Source organism: Coenobita brevimanus, chromosome 57 (genome assembly GCF_032717465.1).
Source record: "Coenobita brevimanus isolate Jiangsu-jjx chromosome 57, ASM3271746v2, whole genome shotgun sequence".
NCBI lineage: Eukaryota > Metazoa > Arthropoda > Malacostraca > Decapoda > Coenobitidae > Coenobita > Coenobita brevimanus.
In genome coordinates, this window is record NC_137010.1 from 28,775,872 (window position 1) to 28,796,928 (window position 21,057).

At 43.4% G+C, this 21,057-nt stretch overlaps 1 protein-coding gene across 1 annotated transcript in view; it reads right to left on the reverse strand.

The window, feature by feature from the left end:
* Nucleotides 1–21,057, reverse strand: part of scny (ubiquitin specific peptidase 36) — a 210,321-nt gene that overhangs the window by 21,904 nt on the left and 167,360 nt on the right. The window contains exons 10-12 of the mRNA XM_080274469.1: nt 14,232–14,376; nt 12,350–14,078; nt 5,907–6,022 (exon numbers count right to left, since the gene is read on the reverse strand). Of these exons, the coding sequence (XP_080130595.1) occupies nt 5,907–6,022; nt 12,350–14,078; nt 14,232–14,376 (1,990 nt within the window). The remainder of the gene's footprint in view (nt 1–5,906; nt 6,023–12,349; nt 14,079–14,231; nt 14,377–21,057) is intronic.

Consider the following 21,057-nt stretch of genomic DNA (forward strand, 5'->3'; position numbering starts at 1 on the left):
TAACTGTTACAGATATTTTATGAACAGAGGACACCAGTAATCTGGTGTATGGATTACTTTTTTTTATTCATTTGTCTTTCCTTCCTCCGTTCTGTTATTAAAATATATACATATGTATGTATATATATATATATATATATATATATATATATATATATATATATATACCGTATATATATATATATATATATATATATATATATATATATATATATACTGTATATATATATATATATATATATATATATATATATATATATATATATATATATATACAGTATATATATATATATATATATATATATACATATAGAGTATATATATATATATATATATATATATATATACATATAGAGTATATATATATATATATATATATATATATATATATATATATACAGTAATCACTCTAATATCCGGACGCCCAATAACCGAACATCCCCACTACCCGGACCTTATCGTCCTGGGATCCAACATTCAAATTTTTTTTTTTTTTTTTTTTTTGCCGTCCGTAATTTGAACTTGCCGCACGCGCCGCGGGAGAGCATTGTTTTGGTTCGTCATTCCTCCGACGTCCGATAGAGCGCCGCTGCATCCTCCCCACTTCCCGCCTGTCTCTCACCGCGACTGGACCTACGCTCTTCGCAATGGCTGCCCACGTGCTCGCTTTTGTGGTGGTGCTGTACTTGCTGCAAGGGCTCCTGCTGCTCTCGGCCCTCCTCTTAGTGTGTGTGATGATGGCCCCGCCACCTTTGAAAAGGAAGAGAGTGGTGTTGACTCTGGAAAAGAAGAGGGAGATATTGGAGAAAGTTGATGCGGGTTGGTCTTCTTCACGCATTCTCCGCGAGTTTAGCCTGGCCCGGTCGACTTTGTTCGATATCAAACGTTCCCGAGACAAACTCATGCAGTACACGGCTGACTTCTCGTCGAGAAGCAAACGCAACGTGGAAAGGAAGGTTATGTTTACCCCCAAGTTGGCAGAAATCGACCGATCCACGTTGATTTGGTATCGACAGCAACGTGCAGCTGGTGTGATGGTACGTGGAACGGAGCTGAAGGCTGCTGCTGAGAAGTTTGCAAGGCTTCACGACGCCCTAGACTTCAAGGCATCCGAGGGTTGGCTCTTCGCATTCAAGTTGCGACATGGCCTTACTAACCGTAAAGCACATGGCGAAGCATTGGACGCTAACGAGGATGGAGTTGACGAGTTTCGGCACTAGGTGAAAGGCTTGATCGACAGGGAGGGCCTCACTCTCGGTCAAGTCTATAACGCAGACGAAACTGGCCTATTCTATTGCTCGGTGCCAACGAACACTCTAGCCGAGGAGACGGAGAAGCGTGTACCTGGCCGCAAGCTTTCTAAGGAACGGATATCTGCTTTGTGTTGTGCCAGTGCTAACGGCATGCACTGGCTTAAGCCCGTTGTTGTTGGCCGTGCAAAGCAGCCTCGGTGCCTTCGTGGGGTGATGGATGTCCTTCCTGTCGTATGGTACCATTCTTTGAAAGCATGGTTCACAGCTGTGATTTTCAAAGACTGGTTTCACCGTCACTTCGTCAAGGAGGTCATCCAGTACCAGACGAAGACACTGGGAATCCCTCGCGACCAGGTAAAGGCTCTCCTTCTGCTCGACAATGCACCTGCCCACCCGTGCGACAAGGACTTGGTTGCTGAGAATGGCCGTATTAGGTGCATGTTTCCGCCACCTAATACGACTGCTCTCATTCAACCCATGGACCAAGGAGTGATCGTGGCAACAAAGCGCCTGTACCGTCGGAAGTTCCTGGATGAAGTGATCGTTGTTCTCGAAGACAAGGACGAGCGCAGGGAAGGACGTGACACTCAAGGCAAGCGGACTTTGGAAAACCTTCGCCGCTACAACATCAAGTCTGCGCTGTACAACTGGGCTAGTGCATGGAAGGAAGTCCCTGTGAAAATTCTTGAAAATGGTTGGTCTCGTCTGCTTCTCAGAACAGATGTGGAGTACGATTTTCTGGGCTTTGACGTGGATGACTTCCATGCACGGCTACGTACGCATGGCGACGTTGTTGATGTGGACGATGTACGTGAGTGGTTGGACGACGACGAGGGCGATCCTGGGTATCAGACGTTGTCTGATATCGAGATCGCGTCTTCGGTTGCTGGTGTCAGTCCCGAACTTGAAGATTCCGACGACGAAGGCGACGATGATGCGGACTCCTCTCAGCAGGACACTACTCCAGCCATCCCCAAGCTGAGCGCACTCCGGGAACATCTAGAGTTCGTCCTAGACTACCTGGAACACCCGGACTGCGACAGGGAGATGGGGCCCTTGGGACTCGTGGAGGAAGTGCGTGCTTTCAGGCAGCGCATCATCAATCGCCAGAATCGTCGGTCCTTGCGTCAGTCAACGATTGACAGTTTTTTCAGGCCCGTGACCCCCACTGTGCCAAGCCCTGGCTCCACTCCGTTGCCTCCCCAAGACAGGCCCTCATGCTCCGAGCCACAGCCCAGCACATCAGCTACAGTGGAGTCACCGCTCGATGTGAGTTTGCGGCTTTCCTCAGAGTCTTCTGTAGTCGGTACGCCATCACCACGACCCAGCGATGCACCCCTTGGTCGCCTGCCAGTGATACTCTCGGACTCTGACAGTGAATAAACAGCAAGAACTTCTCCACTAGACCACACGGGAATTTTGGGTGTTGTGCAGTGAAAAAAACGGTGTGTTGTGTTAAGGTTTTCGAAATGAGAGAAAAGACTCAGTGGAAACAAAATTTAACGTAACTAACCTTCTTTGTTTTGGCTTTGGAAAATAAAAAAAAATTGGGAAAAGTTAATGTGCAACACGAAATTAAAATGGAACACTATTTGGACTAAAGTGAACACTGTGAAGAGAACGGACTTCTGTGTGTTGTTGACTAAGTTCAGTGCAAGACTTCAGGAAGAGTGTACTGCAAGTGCTTCAGGAAATCGTTCTTACTGTCAGAGTCCGAGAGGAGGCGGTTATTCATCGAGGTGGCCAGGGACTTGCTGTAAGTAGCCAGAATGTTTCATATTGTACTTTTTTCCATACTATACAAGTACTTACCAGAATGTTTCATACTGTACTTTTTTCCATACTATACTTACCTCATGCATGTGCAGTAGGAATGTGTTTTTCAGAGTTAGGCTACGTTAGGGTCCATAAGTACCAGAATGTTTATTAATGTATGAACATACTTCTAAACCCTCATTTTATGTTTCTTTTGCATTTATTTCAGTCATTTATGTGCCTTACTGGTGTGATTTGGGTCTTAAATAGGTGCTATGCATGTCCAGAGGGAGTTAGGGTCCATAAGTACAAGTCCATAAGCTGGGGCCCAATATCCGGACGAAACCAATAACCGAACCTACCGATGGCTCTATTGATCCGGATATTGGAGTGATTACTGTATATATATATACAGTATATATATATATATATATATATATATATATATATATATATATATATCCATCCAACATCCAATCCTACATTGCTTAGGAGCCCAGGGCTAGGCAGTTGGTCCCGACATTTATGATGAGAGTGACCAGCCTCACTCATACCTGAGTGGCATTACATAAGCAATCAACCCCAACCACCCCTTGGATATAAACCTTCACCGGCTCAATCCGACTGGAGCACAATAATTACCCACTAAACCACCAGGCGCCAAAATCTGGTTATATGGTTACTACCCAGCGTAGAAAATGGTTTCCTGGTGTACAGGAAACCGTTTGGCTTGTCACTCAGTATAGAGTCACCCACAGGAGGAAGGAGGAGGAAAGAATGAAGGAAAGAAAGACAGATGAGGGACTGTAAAGTTACCGGTAGGCAGAAAGACAAGGAAAGAATGAAGGAAAGGAAGACAAGAGGATGGAAGGAAAGAAGGATGGAGGAGAGGTATATAATGATTATATATATATATATATATATATATATATATATATATACACACAAGTATATCCACTCACTTGATGTTGTGCTGCCTACTTCTTCCTTAGCCTTTACCATTCTTTTTCTGTGCCTGCCCTCCTCTATTCCTATTTCTCCTATCTTTCCTGGCACTTCTTATTGCTTTTCTTTCCTTTACAGGTGGCTTTACATTAAGTGACAAGCCAAATGGTTTCCTGTAAGCCAGGAAACCATTTACAACGCTGGGTGGTAACTATATAACCAAACCATAAGTGCTCCCTACGTGTCAACAAGTGGGTTGGTGGAGGGTTAATGCCCCTCCCCGTAAAACATATAACTCAAAGTCAAATGGCCACCCCTTACGGGATTATGGTGTCTGGTAACAGACAGACAGATAGATATACATATATATACCAGCATATCGGTAAAAAATAAATTAAAAAAATAAAGTGAAAGTGGAAATAACTGAACCCTATAAGCATCCATCACAGTAACTCTCTCCAGATCGCAGCATTTTGAAAAGAGAAAGGTTTTTAGCTAGCTCTTAAAGGATTCAGCAGAAGACAGCTGTCTCATGGACAACAGCAATCTACTATATAACCTATGGGCTCTTTACACAAAAGAACATGAGAAAGATGACCGTTGAATAGCTCCAGGCTCGTCAAGACGCAAGGGATCATCTTCCTACATAACAACACACCTGGGGATGTTGATGGGAATTTTAACAATTCAGCAAGATACTTCAGTTCACCATTTAACTAAGAACCTTGTATGTTACAGACACAGTTTAAATTCAATTCTAGCCTTTACTGGTAACCAATGCAGCTCAATTAGGAATGGGGCAGTCAAGGTTCTTGAGGGAACACCATTCCTACTCCCAACCACCACCACCACCACCACCACCATTCACTGATCAGTATCACCTGTTGTGGAGCCAGGGATAATTTCTTCCAATCAATCAGTCTTCCTATTATCGCTCGGTGATAAACCAAGCACTATAACCAGCCTACCCGCATCCCCACTTCCCAAGAATAATATCCACCTCCTGCCAAACCACCATCAACAACACTCACCAATCCAGTCTCAACTTTTAAGACCAAAGATAAGCCTTGCTGCCCTGTTCAATACAGACTGAACTTTTATTAGCGGTTCACTGGGTTAGAGCATTCTGACGGAAGGGTCGGAGGTTCGAGTCCACCCAAGGGTCATTGTTAGACATCAGGAAGGGTATCCGCTCATAAAGTGCTACAAGCTCCAAAACCAAAGTCCTCTACCCAGGGGAAATACCTTAGCCTTTATTGAAAAAAGGGGACACGGCATAAAACTCTGAAAGACGAATCCACAGTGAATTACAATACATTATTGTTTGTATCAATACTCCCTGTTTCACATATACAAACAAAAATGAACAAAAGAATTGCAAACAACAGCATGTTTCTGGTGGCGGCTTCCCTTCTTTAGCAATCGCCTCACCAAACTCCACATCACCATCCTTGTGAGCAGGTCGTGAGCAGGAGGCATGGGAGGGGGGTAGACTCACTCCTGCTTGCTAGCAATCGAATGTTCGCTGTTTAAATGGGAACTACAATTAGGATAATTTTATGTATTACTGTACCACTGTGTCATTCGGTCATGGCCCGGATATGCTAAAAACTGGATGTTCCGAACATGGACAATCAAGCTTTCACTGTACTGTAGGAAAATTTTTAGGACAGAGGGTTGGGATGGATAACTTGGGGAGGTGATATATTATCTGGCTCAATGCCAAATGAGTAGCTGATTGGGAGTACCAACTCAATATCCAGCATTCTTGCAATATCCGGAGGGGGTTTGGCTGAAATACGCTGGATAACTGAGAGATTAATAAGTTTTAAAACCATACCTCTCACATGCCTTCACAAAACTCTTAAACAATCTACAAGATACTGTTTACTATTATCAAACAGCACACTACCAATAATAGCAGGCATCATATTGGAGAGAGAAAAAACTTACCCTCCCACTGTCAAACTCCTCATTATAAAGATCATCTGCTGAGCGCTTCTTGGCCTCCCTCCGTTCCTTCTCTGTTTCCTGGTCAACTGCACTCTTCCCGCCACTCCAAGTATTCACTGATAAAAAGGAAGGTATGAGTTAATCATTTTTAAATAACAGATGTAATCTAAAGCTGAGCAAAATAACGTGGGGGTATCGGTAACACAAACAAGCTATAAAAGGACACCACAGTACTGAATAAGTTAAAGAACACTGTTTCTAACTCCCTCAGGATGGGATGATGATGATGACGATCATCATCATCATCATCATCATAACTTTTATTTCAGGGTGAAAGATAGTACAATTAAGACCTGAAAATAAAGAAAGGCATGACAGTGGGATGTTATTCTGAACTGACCACATTCATCCGGAAGCAAAGGGGAAAAAAATATAATTCTGCAAAGGTTAAGAGCTATAATGTTGCTGTTAATGTTGCAAAATACTTGGCAGTTATGTACAAACTACAAATGTTTAGTGATTTTTTCCATCCATCCATCATCCAATCCTACATTGCCCCATGAGGAGTGCAGAAGCCTGGGACTAGGCAAGTTGGTCCTGATATTTAACATGACAGTGACCAGCCTCACTCATCACTGAGTGACATTACATGAGCAATAAACCCCAACCACCCCTTGGATATAAACCTTCACTGGCTCAATCCAACTGGGGTGCCATAATTACCCACTAAACCACCAGGTGCCAAAATTTGGTTATATGGTTACCACCCAGCATAGTAAATAGTTTCCTGGTGTACAGGAAATCACTTGGCTTGTCACTCAGTGTAGAGTCACCCACAGGCAGAAGGAAGAGGAAAGAATGAAGGAATGAAAGACAGAAGAGGGAGCGTAAAGTCACCCGTAGGCAGAAGAACGAAGAAAGAATGAAGGAAAGAAAGACAGAAGAGGGTGGAAGGAAAGAAAGACAGAAGAGGGTGAAAGAAAAGAAGAATGGAGGAAAGGAAAGAGCTGACACGTGAGAGCAGCAATAAATCGAGTGAGTGGATGGTGAGCGCCCCCACCTACCACAAAGTGATTTTTTTTTTTTTTTTTTTTAATAAACTGAATAAATACTTGGTATTGTAGTTTCTCTATACCTGGATTTCCATAAAATAAAACAAGAGATTAAACTATCTGAGTTCTGTCTGAACACTTCAGGTCATAAAAAAGATTCAGTAACCTCAACAAAAGAACTATCTGATACTATCGAGCACTGAAGATCACAGGCAAAAACTAGCCTATACTTCCTGCAGCAACAAAGCATTATTTCTTACCCAGTCTCCATATTCATATACTGGGCAACTGATACACTACTGTGAATGGGTAAAAAATTAAACAATTGTTATCAACGAATAACAATATAAAATACAGTACGGTAAAACAGGGTTATTTCTCCGTGACACCAATAATTTCAATTCAAAGGCCCATAGCTCAGAAATTATTGCATGAATTCGGCTTCTGTTGGGCTTAGGTTTTAGAGGAATGCCGACCTAAAAGGTCATGTGAAGTTTTGATCTACTGTGCAAAAAAATGGGATTTGAAAAATGAAATAGTTTACCAAAAATTTTCAGCATTTATCACCATCAACATCATCCAGACCTCCTTTCCCACCCAAGGACAGGGTGAGGAGTAGCAATGTCCAGACATCCCAAATTTGCCCAATCCAATGGGCCACACTTCCATTCATTCATTATTCAAGCCCCCGAAACCCTGGTTCTATTGGATATGTCAAAAACATTCACCACGATCTGTAGTTTCACATTAACATATCCAATTGAGTCAATCCGGACACTGCCACGTTAAAAAGGGGTGCCAAATCCCTGATCATGCACTTCTTCTCACAACATTCATCCAGCCAACTCGATCTCTTGTCAGTTCCCTAGCCTCACCGACTTCCAAACCTCTCTTCCTCACACACTCATCCACCATAACTCTCCATCTTCTCCTTGGCCTACCTCACCTCCTCGCTCCTTCAAATTCGCTCAGATATACCTTTCTCACCACTCTGTTGTTATCCATTCTCTCTAAATGACCATACCATCTCAGTACACTCTCTTCGATTCTGCTGTCCACAGACTTCCTCACTACACATCTTTCACGAATCACATTATTTTGCATTCTATTTACCCTCTGTACTCCACATACATTCCTCAGCAGTCCCATCTCCACTGCTCTTACTCTTGACTTTTAATCTTTATGTCACAACATAGTCTCACATCCACATGTTAAAGTTGACACTAACACTCCTTCATGTAAGCTTCATGCAGCTGCAACACTCAAGCCTCTGTTTCTTATCAAGGCCTTCATTGCACCAGCTACTCTCCTTCCTTGTGTCACTCTACTTTCAACTTCTTTTGCACATTTTCCTCTCATTCCTATCACTGTACCAAAGTATTTGAACTCTCTCACCAATTCCAGTCTCCCCATTCACAGCAACATCGCACTGGGAGTCACCTTCTCTCTCAGTAACCATCACTTTACTCTTCTCTACATTTACTCTCAAGGCACAACACTCACAGACATCAGCAAAACCCTGCACTAGCCTAGCAAGTTCTTGTCTGGCACTTGCAAGCAGCACTGCATCATCAGCATACAACAAATTTGAGATATTCCATCCATCACCATTCATTACCAACGCCATCCTTTCTCCATTACTCGTGTTTTTACTCCTCTCATCATCCTATCCATATATATATTGAACAACCATGGGGACATCACACAACCTCGCTGCATGCCCACACCAATCGTGAACCATTCACTTAGATGCCCATTAACCCTTACACATGCTTCACTACCATCATAAAAACTCTTGACGGCACCTAACAGCTTACCATCTACACCGTACATGCGCAAAACTTTCCACAATCCTTCTCTGTCCACTTTGTCATATGCTTTTTCCAGATCCATGAATGCCATACACACCTTATGGTCCTTCTCACTAGAGTTCTCTGTTATCTGTCTCACTGAAATAATTTGATCCACACATCCTCTGCCACTCCTAAAGCCACCCTGTTCATCACTCACTAGGACTTCTGATATCTCTCTTATTTTCTCTATAATAATTCTTCCATATACCTTTCCTACAAAACTCAATAAACTTATGCCACGACAATTTTTGCACTCACTTCGCTCACCTTTATTTTTGTACAGGGGTACAATCACAGCCTTCTTCCACTCTGCGGACACAGTTTCACTTATCCATGCCTTCTTACATATCTCCAACAAGCACTTCATTCCACTCTCACCACTACACTTAAGCATCTCTGAATACACCTCATCAACCCCAGCTGCTTTCCCATTTTTCAGCGGCTTCACAGCACTCTTTACATGTGTGAGTGTCACGTCTCCTGACACTGCAGTCCTTCTCTGCACACCCCCAAAACCAATCATGTTTACAGCCACTCAGCTCTCTCTATTCCCATTCATCAGGATTTCAAAATGTTCTTTCCATCTGGTCCTTACTTCATCCCCATGGGTTAATAATCTACCACCTACATCCTTCACACCATCACATTTCTTTCTGCTTTCACTCCTACAATCCCCACACCTCTTTCCAGAATAACTTCCTATTTTCTGAGTAGTTTGCATTCATTTTTCTTCCCAGGTCATCATTTACCTCCTCCTTTTTCCTCTTTACCAGTCTCTTTATGTCCTTCTTGCTCTCAATATATTCAGTTCTTATTTCAACTCAACTCCTGTCCTGTAACCACTTTAGCCACCTCTTCCTCTTTTCTTCCATCGCTCTCTTAACCTCTTCATCCTATCATGCTGTACCTTTCTTCTTTGTTGTTATTCTTGCCATATCACACACTGCTTTAGCATTCCTAACTTAGCAATCCCTATATGCATTCCACAGACATGTGGAGGTGTAGGAGGACTACTGGGCCTTGGGATAGGTCACTGCCCCCGAGAAATAGGCTCTGAAGCCTTTGCCCAGAGTCGGACACGTAAAAAAAAATAAAATAAAAGGCTGTCCAGATCCATTTCATTCCAATTCACCGATTCTAACTCGTCCTCTACTTTGGTCCTGTAATCATCTGCCATTTCTTTGATCCTCAGCTTCTCAACTTTCAGTCTTTCTCCATGACTGCTCCTCTTTCTCCTGATCCACCTCACTCCTCTCAGTTTGATCTTGCATACCACAATCATATGATCTGACAGACCTCCACATTGTCCTCTCACAGCCCTCGTATCAGCAACCATTCCCATCATCAACCTCTCTACGAGCACGTATTCAATCAGGCTTCTTTCAACACGATCCCCGTTCCCCCTATACCATGTACATTTATGCGCATCTTTGTGTTTGAAAACAAGTTACAAATGCACAACCTCCTCTCCTGACACATATCCTTTAGTCCTTTCCCATTATCACTTTCTCCTGGTACTCCATAACAACCCATTATGTCATCCTCAGGACCAGTGCCTACTCTTCCATTCATACCCCCCATTACAATCACTTTATGGATCCTAGGTTCTCCCACTACTTCACCCAGCTCATCCCAAAACCTGTCTTTCTCTCTATCACGCCCGTCCTCACAAGGTGCATAAGCTACAATGACTGCCACTTTCACCTTCTCAAACTTGAACCTGACATACATACACCTCGAGATGACACATTTGTAACCTCTCATTCCACTCTGCCACATCTCGTTCATCAACAAAGCAACTCCTTCCTTGCATCTTCCTCGCCCATTCATTCCTGATCTTACACATTTCACACCCTCCCACTCCTCCACTTCACGCCCTTTCATCTTCGTTTCATACAATGCCATCACAGCATATCTCGCACTCTTGAAAGCATTAACCACTTCCACCCTCTTGCTCTTCTCGTTCACACCTCTCACATTCCACATGGGCACGTGAATCTGCCCATTTGGTTGGGGCCCTAGGCAGGTATTGGGCCCTCCGAGGCTCTCAGAAACAACTGCCGTGATTAAGTGATTTTGGATAGGGGAATCTGGGGGACACTTAACCCAGCCAGAAACCCCGGTTATATGGTTACCACCCAGCGTAGTAAATGGTTTCCTGGGTACAGGAAACCATTTGGCTTGTCACTCAGTCTAGAGATCATACTGCATCTCTACAATGAGTGAGTGGATGATGGGTGCCCCCATCCACCACAGCATTTATTGCAACAAAAACTGGAAAAAAAAAAAAAAAAATCTAATTACCCATTATTTACATGTATCAGGCCATACTAACATGTTCCTCTCTGTTTAAGATCATTAAAAAATAATTTGATATTTTGAGGTGAATTCAAAAGATAGACTATCCCACGAGTCACCCAGCAAGCAGAAGAAAATGCTGTGTAAGTACCGGTATGTTTGCAAGAAAGTGAAGTCCTACACCAAGAACAGCCTTGTTTGTGCCACTAAGGTAGTCTAATTATTTTAGCTGCTTGTGTTCAAGTGCCTTTATCCTTTCAGGTGTTTCGGTTTTGAATGTTTTTCTTTCACATGTTGAGTGAATTGTGTAGGGGAGGATTTCTTGGTTTGTGGGGTTGGGTAGGCTACAAGTTTCTCAAAAATTTTCAATGTGTAGGCCTATATTGCCATGTATCTCTTTCTCCTCCTTTGTTGCAAGTAGCCTAGGCTAGGCTATAGGCCAAGGTGTGTAGGACAGTCCCATTAATTTAGGTGACTCATCTCTTTAGGCTAGCCGAATGTTACTGATAAGCCTAATATCACCTATGCACGTAGTCTAGGCTAATAAAAAACTCTTTTTTTCAGTCTGAACAACTTCCAACCATACCAGTCACTTTTCTATCAGTGAAACGGTGATAGATGCCACCAATGTAAAGTTTGCTCAATACATGACATAGGCCCTACTGTATGGCAGCCTAGGCTAACTAAGCCTACCAGTAGTTATAATCAATTGTGTATGATATGTAGTGTGGTATTATAACAATAAAAGCCATTAAGCATTTCTTTTTTTACTTTAAGGGCAGGAAGATATTTTTCTATTTTTTTTAAACGGTTGTGGCAAAATTACCCCATCAGGTGGGGCAATTTTGCCACGAGACTTTTTTTTTTTTTCCCAAAATCTGTGGCATGGGCCTCTTTTTTTTTTTTTTTTTTTTTTTTTTTTTTTTTTTTTAAAATAGGTATTTTTTGCAGAAGGCCTATATATAGATAAAGCAATAAAAAATGTCTGTATTCCATATGGTGGTTCGTACTGTTTAGCAAAAATCACTGTTCAAGGCGAAAGTACCCCGTTTTACCCTGACCAATCTGTATTAATAAAGAACTATAGCAATTACTATATACAGCACAACTGCCAACTAAGCAAAGGAGTTTGGATACAAGTGATGAATCTCTTGGATAATACTGTATGTTGCTGATTTACCATTACCACAAAATTACTGGTAGTATTTGTAGAGTATTTGTGTTTTCATTAGTTTCTTACCTTTAGCTCCAAAGGCCAGATTACCAGCACGACGCAACTGATCCACAACTTCAGTACTTCTACTCCCGTCCCACATGGCACCCTTTTGCTTCGGTGGAGATGCAGGGTTTTCTTTGGTCCCTTTGTCAGTGTAGGAAAGGATGTTTGAAAGATCCTTCAGGTTCCCATTCCAGTGAACAATCTGTGCTGAAGGATTCATTCTGGCCTTACCTATTGTCTCCTTCGTATGTTCCACCCACTGTTCAGTTCCATCTGTTTCACCATCACTTGAGTCAGAGTCGGAAGAAAGGGATGAAGCAGAAACAGATGATGATGAGTCTTTGCTCTGCGCCTTACCATTTTCTGGATCATCATCCAAAGATTTACCTTGCAATTTAGAATCTTTGCTACTCTGTTTCACTTCAGTACTATTACTCCACTCCTCTTTTTCTGCTATACCATTTTTTGCTCGTCTATTCTCATCACTGGCCCCGTTTTTTGGATTGCTAGGGGTGTCACAATGCTGCAAGTTTTTTGGCTTCTTGTCAAAACTTTTACCTGGTCCGTTTTTTGAACTATCACAACTGTTAGGAAATTTTGAATTTCCTACAGCATTCTTAACTACATCATCTTTGATTTTTGTCACATTTTTTGCCTTATTTTCTGGCCGACATTTCTTGGAGGGGCTTGAGGGTTCATTTTCATCCTGGTCCCTATACCTCTTTGACTGAGAGCTTTCTGTCTCACTGTCACTGCTACATTTTGAAATGTGGTGTCCATTTTCAATTACCCCATTCCTCTTGGGGTTGTCTATGGCACTTTTCTTGTTCTGCAAGCAAGATGAGGCACTGCTTTTGTCAGGCTTAGTGTCTGTATCACTGTGTTTACTACTTGTAAATTTTACCTTATCCTGGAAGTTGATGGCTGCAGGCTCCTCATCCTTTGGGCTCCCTGGGCTACGTGAAGATGAGACACAAGTGAACAGGGAAAAAAACGACTTCTTCATGGATTTTGTTGAGTGGTCTGACCGACAACTGTCTACACTTGCCTTGCTTTTCAAACTGGCTGAATCTGCCTCATCCTTCCTGTGACTGGGTCCTGGTAAGACACAATCAACAGAGTGGGCCTTTTCCAGTTCTGGCCTTTGTTTCCTGATGGTCACTGTCCACCCCTGGTTCTCTGGCTTCTCTTGAACCTTGTTTGGCTCTAACCTCTGGTCCACTTTGCAGCTAGAGGTGGGCTGCTCTACAACCGTGAAGGCATTTACCCTTGACCCACCACTGCCACTGCTGCACTCACTAGGGGAATGTAATGAGGCATCTGAAACTGTCCAACCACTTTCCCCTGCTTTGCTCTTTACTCCATTAGCAGTGGAGTGGCTGGTTGACACATGTAAGGCTCGGGGCAGGAACGGTGACCCTGAGAGAACACTGGTTTTTGTGGCAACTCCGTTGCTTTTTACACTACCCTCAACATCCAAACTCTTAACATCCCCATTACTAATATTTTCATTTTTCTGCAATGATCCATTCACTTTGTCACTTTTATCTGCCTTAGCACACTTCACTCCATTCACTTTTACACTCTGGTCATCAGATTTCACCTTACAACTTTGAACTAATTTGTCCTTATGGTTCTTTGCGCTCACACGCTTTGAATCATCAACTTCTGAGTCCTCAGAATCATCAAGGTACGGCACCAAGCTTGACCTCTGGGGTCCGATGGTCTTTCCCAAGTTGGAGGATGATGGCTTGGGGGTTGTAGGAGTAGAGGAGGAGGATTTTGAGATAGCTGGGTTAGAGGAAGTGGAAGATTTGAAAGCCGTAGGAGTGGAAGAGGAAGATTTAGACGAAGATGATGATTTCAAAGTTGTGGGGGCAGAAGAGCAAAGTTTTGGGGTTACAGAAGCAGACGAGGATGAAGGTGATGACTTAGAACTGAGAAGGGTGGTGGTGCTGGAGTTGAGGATGATCTTGCTGGGCTTACTGCAGGTTCCATCACCTTTTCCACCATTTGGACTGAACTTCAAACCAAATGATATCCTCTCCCTGGGGGAGGAGAAGAAATTAGAGTAGGAAAAAAAAATGTGAAATTATATTCTCCATACCTGTTACCACCTTTGAAACATTAGCAAGATAAGCAACATTATCAGGCATTTAAATCAGCAAAAGGTAATATCTATACATACAGGAAATACTGTTCATGCACAAATCCACTAGACCCACTAATTCTTTTTGCTGTTCAAATATGATAATTTTTGTAGACAACATGAAAAAGTGAATAAATTATAAATCAATCACCTACCATAATGTTTAACATGAATGTACATGCTGGTAGTAAAAATCTATCTATCTATCTATTGCCAGACGCCTCAATCCCATTTGGGGTGGCCACAAACAAATCGCCTCCAAGTCGCCCTGTCCCCCGCCATTTCACTCCCCTGCTCCCAACTCACACCCCTCTCTCTCATATACCTCTCCACCCCATCCCTCCATCTCATCCTCAGCCTCCCCCTCCCTCTTCCCCCCTCCACCTCACTCACATACACTCTCTTTGTCAGTCTTTCACCCTCCATCCTCTCCACATGGCCAAACCACCTCAGTGTGTTCCTCACAATGCTTCCTATCACATCCACATCCACACCACAACGCTCCTTTATATCCTCATTCGTCAGCCTGTCTCTCCATGCGACTCCACAGGCTCCTCTTAAATAACTCATTTCCATTGCTCTCACTCTTGACTTGTGTCCTTCCAACAACGTCCAAGCTTCACTTCCGTACGTAAGAGTTGGTATCACTTCTACCTAGTATTATGATGACCATAAAGGGCTTATCAATTACATCTTTTTAATAAATAATAACGGGGAAAAAATAAAACCTCCACAAAAACATCTGATGAATGATATAATATCATTTTATGGAAAATTAAATTACAGTACAAATTCTCAGATCAGAAAAAACTAGGTCTAAAGGTTATATAGAACATGGAATATTCTGGAAGTAGAATCATAATAACTACTGTACTCATTATTCATCTTTCCTAGGCAAAACAAACCTGACCCACCAACAGGCTCGCCCTGCCCAAAATATAATCATCAGTCAATCACAGGCACTGGCCGACAGATACGTCAATGAAAATTGTTTGTAATCTCTCGATTATCCAGACAGCCATCACCCGGACAATTCATTACCCGGACACTGTAATGTGCCTGTTCGAAATCATTATTCGTACATTTTTCCATGATATCCAGACAAAATGCTTGCGTCCAGGCGGAAATTAAGGCCGCGCAAACATTTTCATGCCTGGCCAGGCAGAAACAGCCCTCTGGCACCGCCGTGTCTGGTTGGGTAGTTTACCCAGCTTCTGCTTGAGACCCCCCCCCTCACTTGATCTCAGTTCCCACGCAGTGATTCTGTACTAAACAGCTGTTATATGGTACATGAGGTGCTTTTTGTGACTGTTCTCTACCTGCTCCAGGCCTTGCTATTCCTTGCATGCCTTTTCCTAGGGTGTGTGATGATGGCCCCTTCACCAGGGAAAAGGAAGAGGGTAGTGCTGACTCTTTAGAAGTGCGAGATCCTAGGTAAGACTGATGGGGGATGGTCAAATAGTGAGTGTTGACACTGAATTTATTCTAGTTTACTGTACTGTACCATGATTTTATTCTATTTTACGATGATTTTATTCCATTTTACCATTATGCTTTGTGTGCCCACTGCATTTTTAGGTCTGCTTGACCAGACAGAGTAGTGTTAAACAACAGGAACAAGTGTTGTACAATGTATTGTGGTGGCCTCTTACACTGACTTTCAGAGTTAGGTTATGTACAAATGGAGGCCAGGGGAGAAGTCCACTATCCAAACAGAGCCATTACCCAGGCACGCCTTTGGCTCTATTACGTTGGATAATCGAGGGATTACTGTACATTATACCCAGTTTGAATGTACCAGCTAATTCATTTTATCTGTTCAGTGACTACTACCTATCTATTGCCAGAGACCTTTATCCCATAAGGGTTGGCCACAAACAAATCGCCTCCATGTCATCCTGTCCCCTGCCATTTCATTGCCCTCCCCTCAGTTCGCACACCCCGCTCTCACAGACCTTTCCACTCCATCCCTCCATCTCATCCTTGGCCTCCCCATCCCTCTCCCCCCCTCCACCTCACTCACACACACTCTCCTCATTAGTCTCTTGCTCTCCATCCTCTACACATGGCCAAACCACCTCAATATATTTCGTCTAATACTTTCTATCACATCCACATCCACACAACAACACTCCTTTACTTCCTCATTTGTCTGTCTGTCTCTCCATATAACTCCACATGCTCCTCTAAAATAACTCATTTCCACTGCTCTCACTCTTGACTTGTGTCCTTCCAACAAGGTCCAAGGTTTGCTTCCATACATCAGGGATGGTATCACAATACCATCATGCACCATCTTTTTTATTTCCATGCTCACTTCCCTCTTTCTTATCACTGCTTTCAAAGAACCAGCAACCTTTCTTCCCTGTTGTATCCTTTCAAGCACTTCATCCTCCACTCTTCCAACCTTTCTCATCACACTATCTGAGTCCTTAAATGCACTCACATTTTCCATTTCAGATTCAGAATCTGAAGCAGCTGCTGTTTGCAGATGATACTGCACTGGTGACTGATTCAGAGGAGAGATTGAGACAGTTGGTAGAGGAGTTTGGAAGGGTGTGTGAAAGGAGGAAATTGAAAGTAAATGAGAATAAGAGTAAAGTGATGAAGTGTACGAGGTTGATAGATGGTAGGGGGATGAATATAGTTTTGAATGGTGAGTTGCTTGAGGAGGTAGATTGTTTTAAATATCTAGGGTCACATGTTGCTGTGGATGGAAGAATAGATGCAGAAGTGAAGTTTAGAATAAATGAAGTAGGAAAGGTGCTGAGAGGAATGAAAAAAGTGTTTAAATGTCGTTCGCTTAGAATGGATGTAAAGAGAAGGCTGTATGAGGGTGTTGTGGTACCGACTGCGTTATATGGGGCTGAAACATGGAATATGGGTGTAGCAGAGAGGAAAAGTTTGAATGTAATGGAGATGAGGTGTCTGAGGAGTATATGTGGAGTGACGCGTATGGATCGGGTGCGAAATGATGAAGTGCGAAGGAGAACTGGAGTTGTTCGGGAGATGGCTAGTAGAGTTGAGCAGAGGGTGTTGCGATGGTTTGGGCATATGGAGAGAATGGATAATGAGCGATTGGTGAAAAAGATAACTAGATCTGATGTGAGAGGTGTAAGGCTGAGAGGAAGACCACGAATAGGATGGATGGACAGTGTGAAGAGAGCATTGGATGCGAGAGGGATGTCTGTTGAGCAAGGAAGAGTGGCTGTGCGTGACAGAAATAAATGGAGAGAAATTGTGAATGAATAAGTGATGACGCAGCCCTGAGGGGATATTCTCCCGCATTTGGTCTGATCAGCTAGTCAGGTCAGGTGCGGGTAAGGGGATGGGTCTGTTATGATGTGGCAGGGGTAAACCAGTTCTGCTGTCGGGCCCTGCTGCGGATGTCACTGATTGCATTGCGCAGTTGACCCTTGTGCGGTGTGGTGCAGTGAGGATCTGTCCATTCTCCCCTTTGGGGCTAAGATGCGAATGAATGTGTTTGAATGGATGAGTAAATGGGGAGTGTGTCGTCCTGTCTCGGCTACCTCCCTTTCCTTGGGGGAAGCAGCCTATGTATATAGATAGATAGATTTTCCATTTCCTCATCATCCAACCTCACTGTACATTCTGTGATTTCATTCTCTCAAAGACTATAACTGTACTCTTCCCTACAATCACCTTTAGATTCCATTTTTAAACACTTTCCCCAACTCATTCACCAAGCCTTCTATTTCCTTTTTTCTTCACTTAACAATACAGCATCATCAGCAAACAACTGTACAGGAAGTTTCCACATGCTGCCCTCTCTCACTAGGGTCATTCCAACATCTACTGCCCTCCCTTGTATCTCTTGTATAATCCCATCTGTTTACAGACTGAACAACCAAGAAAACATGGCACATCCCTGTTTCAATCCAACATAAAAAAAAAAAAAAAAAAAAAGTTCAACAACCACATGCGCTGCAGACTTACCACCCTCGTACATAACCTCCATGGTCTTCAACAGCTTCCCATTTACTCCATATACAGTAATCCCTCCAAGATCCAATGTAATAGAGCTAAAGGCTTGTCTGGGACTTGTTTTTGGCCAGGACTTGGAAAAAATGCCTCTGGACAGTTACTTATAGGCCCCAACCCAACCTAACTTTGAAAGTCACCTTAATAACTCCCTACTGGTCATGCACAACACCTATTTAAGACCCTATTCACACAAATAAGGGACAGAAACCATAAAATAAATGAAAAGGAGCCACAGAATGAGAAATTAGAAGTCAGTATGGAAAATATTTAGCAGTGTAAAGGGTACTTATGACACACCCATGACCCTCGCCTCCTCTATGGCTCTGACAGTGATGAAGGTGCACTTGAAGCATGTACAGTAATCCAGTGTTGCGCTGCACTTAATCCTTTGCACTGTGAATTATAATTGTTTAACCCTGCACATTCTGTTCTTACTTGAGCCACACCAGTTGCAACACGCCAATGTTGCACTCTGCACTTAATCCTTTGCATTCTGAATTCTAATTTCTTAACACTGCACAACACTGTAAATTCCTATGTGGTCTAGTGGCGAGGCATTGCAGTTTATTCACTGTCCACCACAAAAGCGAGCACATGGGCAGCCATGGTGATGAGCATGCAGTCACGACGATAGGTAGGCGGGAAGTGGGGAGGATGCAGGGACACTCTAGCAGACATCACCGGAACTACACGCCAAAACACAGCTATTCGTCACCGCGCGGCAAATTTAGAGTAGGGATGAACACATGTCGGCTTTTTTTTTTTTTATTTACCCAAACCCAAAATGTCCGGGACTTGGGACATCTGGGACTTAGGCGTCCGGGTCTTAAAGGGATTACTGTACTCTTAATACAGGGATACCCTGCTATATGATACCCCGCTATGTGATATCCAAGAATAGTGATGGGGGTAGAAATACCACCCTACCCTGCCTATTGTAGACCTACCCCCAGTTTTGCGATAGCTCCTGCGAGGTATCGTCAGAGGGTGACTGGCTAAAAGTCTGAATCATGCATGCTCCATGACCAGCTGAGCCCACCCACCAGCCAGAATGTGCAGAAATGCTCGAGCAGCCCCTGCACCCATTGCTCACCCCACGTACATCCATGTCATTCTTCTTGCACCACCCGTCATAGAGTGAGGGTCTCTCATATGGTCGCCTACCCCGAATTATGTTGCATTACCAATATTATGCAAGCCGCTATCATGGTGTATCGAAACTATGTCCCTGCAGTGCCAGTGAGTAGGGCTGCGATACTAACAGTGTGTGGTGTGTGATTTTGTGTCATTTTTGTGCTAATTAAGTATGATAATAACTGGTCAGGGCAATGCATATGGTGGGGCTAGTGGTGGGGCTAGTGGTGCTATTGGTGGTAGTGGTGACCCTACAGTAGTTGGGGTAAGCGGGCTGCTAGTGTTGCTGCAGGCAATGTTCCTGAGAAGCGCCAGAGCAATAGCGTTTCAGTGGATGTGAAGTTAGCCTCTCCCCCCCCCCCAACCATCCCCCAGAGATGGGGTTTGAGGGCTTTCAGGAGGATGGGTGAGTGCTAGTAGCAACACATGTCCCCTAGCCTCAGGGAGGGATAGCAAGGATGACAACCAGGGCCGGACATGGACTTAAAAGAAGTAAGAGATGAGAGCTGTCTGATATTCTCTGATCTATTTTCTATGATTTTCAGATTTTATGTGTTGGTTTTGGTGAGTTATTAACTGGTCTTAGGCTTAGGTTAACTTCTTTTAAACTTGTTAGGCCATATAGATTGGCTATAAACCTGTTTTTAGACTCATATGGGTGAGTTTAGGACTTGGTTGGGGAGAAATCCCAAGGCTCAAAAACGCGTCCCTATACTTTATATGTTAATTCTAACCTGCTATACGATACCCCGCCAAGCAATGGTTTTTTCCTTAAAGCATCCCATCGTAAAGCCGGAGTAGCCCTGTATTTTCCACATTCCTTGTCTATCAGCTCTGTCATATGCTTTCTCCACATCCATGAGGGCTACATACAACTTCTTTCCTTTCTCTAGAAACTGAAAAAGCGGGAAAGCTGTATAATTTTTTATCTATCTATCTATCTATTGCCAGATGCCTTAATCCCTTATACAGGGTGGCCACAAACAAATCGCCTCCACGTCACCCTGTCCCCTGCCATTTCACTGCCCAGCTCCCAATTCACACACCCCTCTCATATACCTCTCCACTCCATCCCTACATCTCATCCTTGGCCTTCCCCTCCCTCTCTCCCACTCCACCTCACTCACACACACCCTCCTCGTCAGTCTCCCACTCTCCATCCTCTCCACATGGCCAAACCACCTCAGTGTGTTTCACCTAATGCTTCTTATCACATCCACATCCACACCACAATGCTCCTTCACCTCCTCATTTGTCAGTCTGTCTCTCCATGTGACTCCACAGGCTCCTCTCTAATAACTCATTTCCACTACTCGCACTCTTGACTTGTGTCCCTCCAACTACGTCCAAGCTTCACTTCCATATGTCAGAGTTGGTATCACAATACTGTCATATAGTAACTTTTTCACTTCCATGCTCACTTCCCTGTTTCTTATCACTG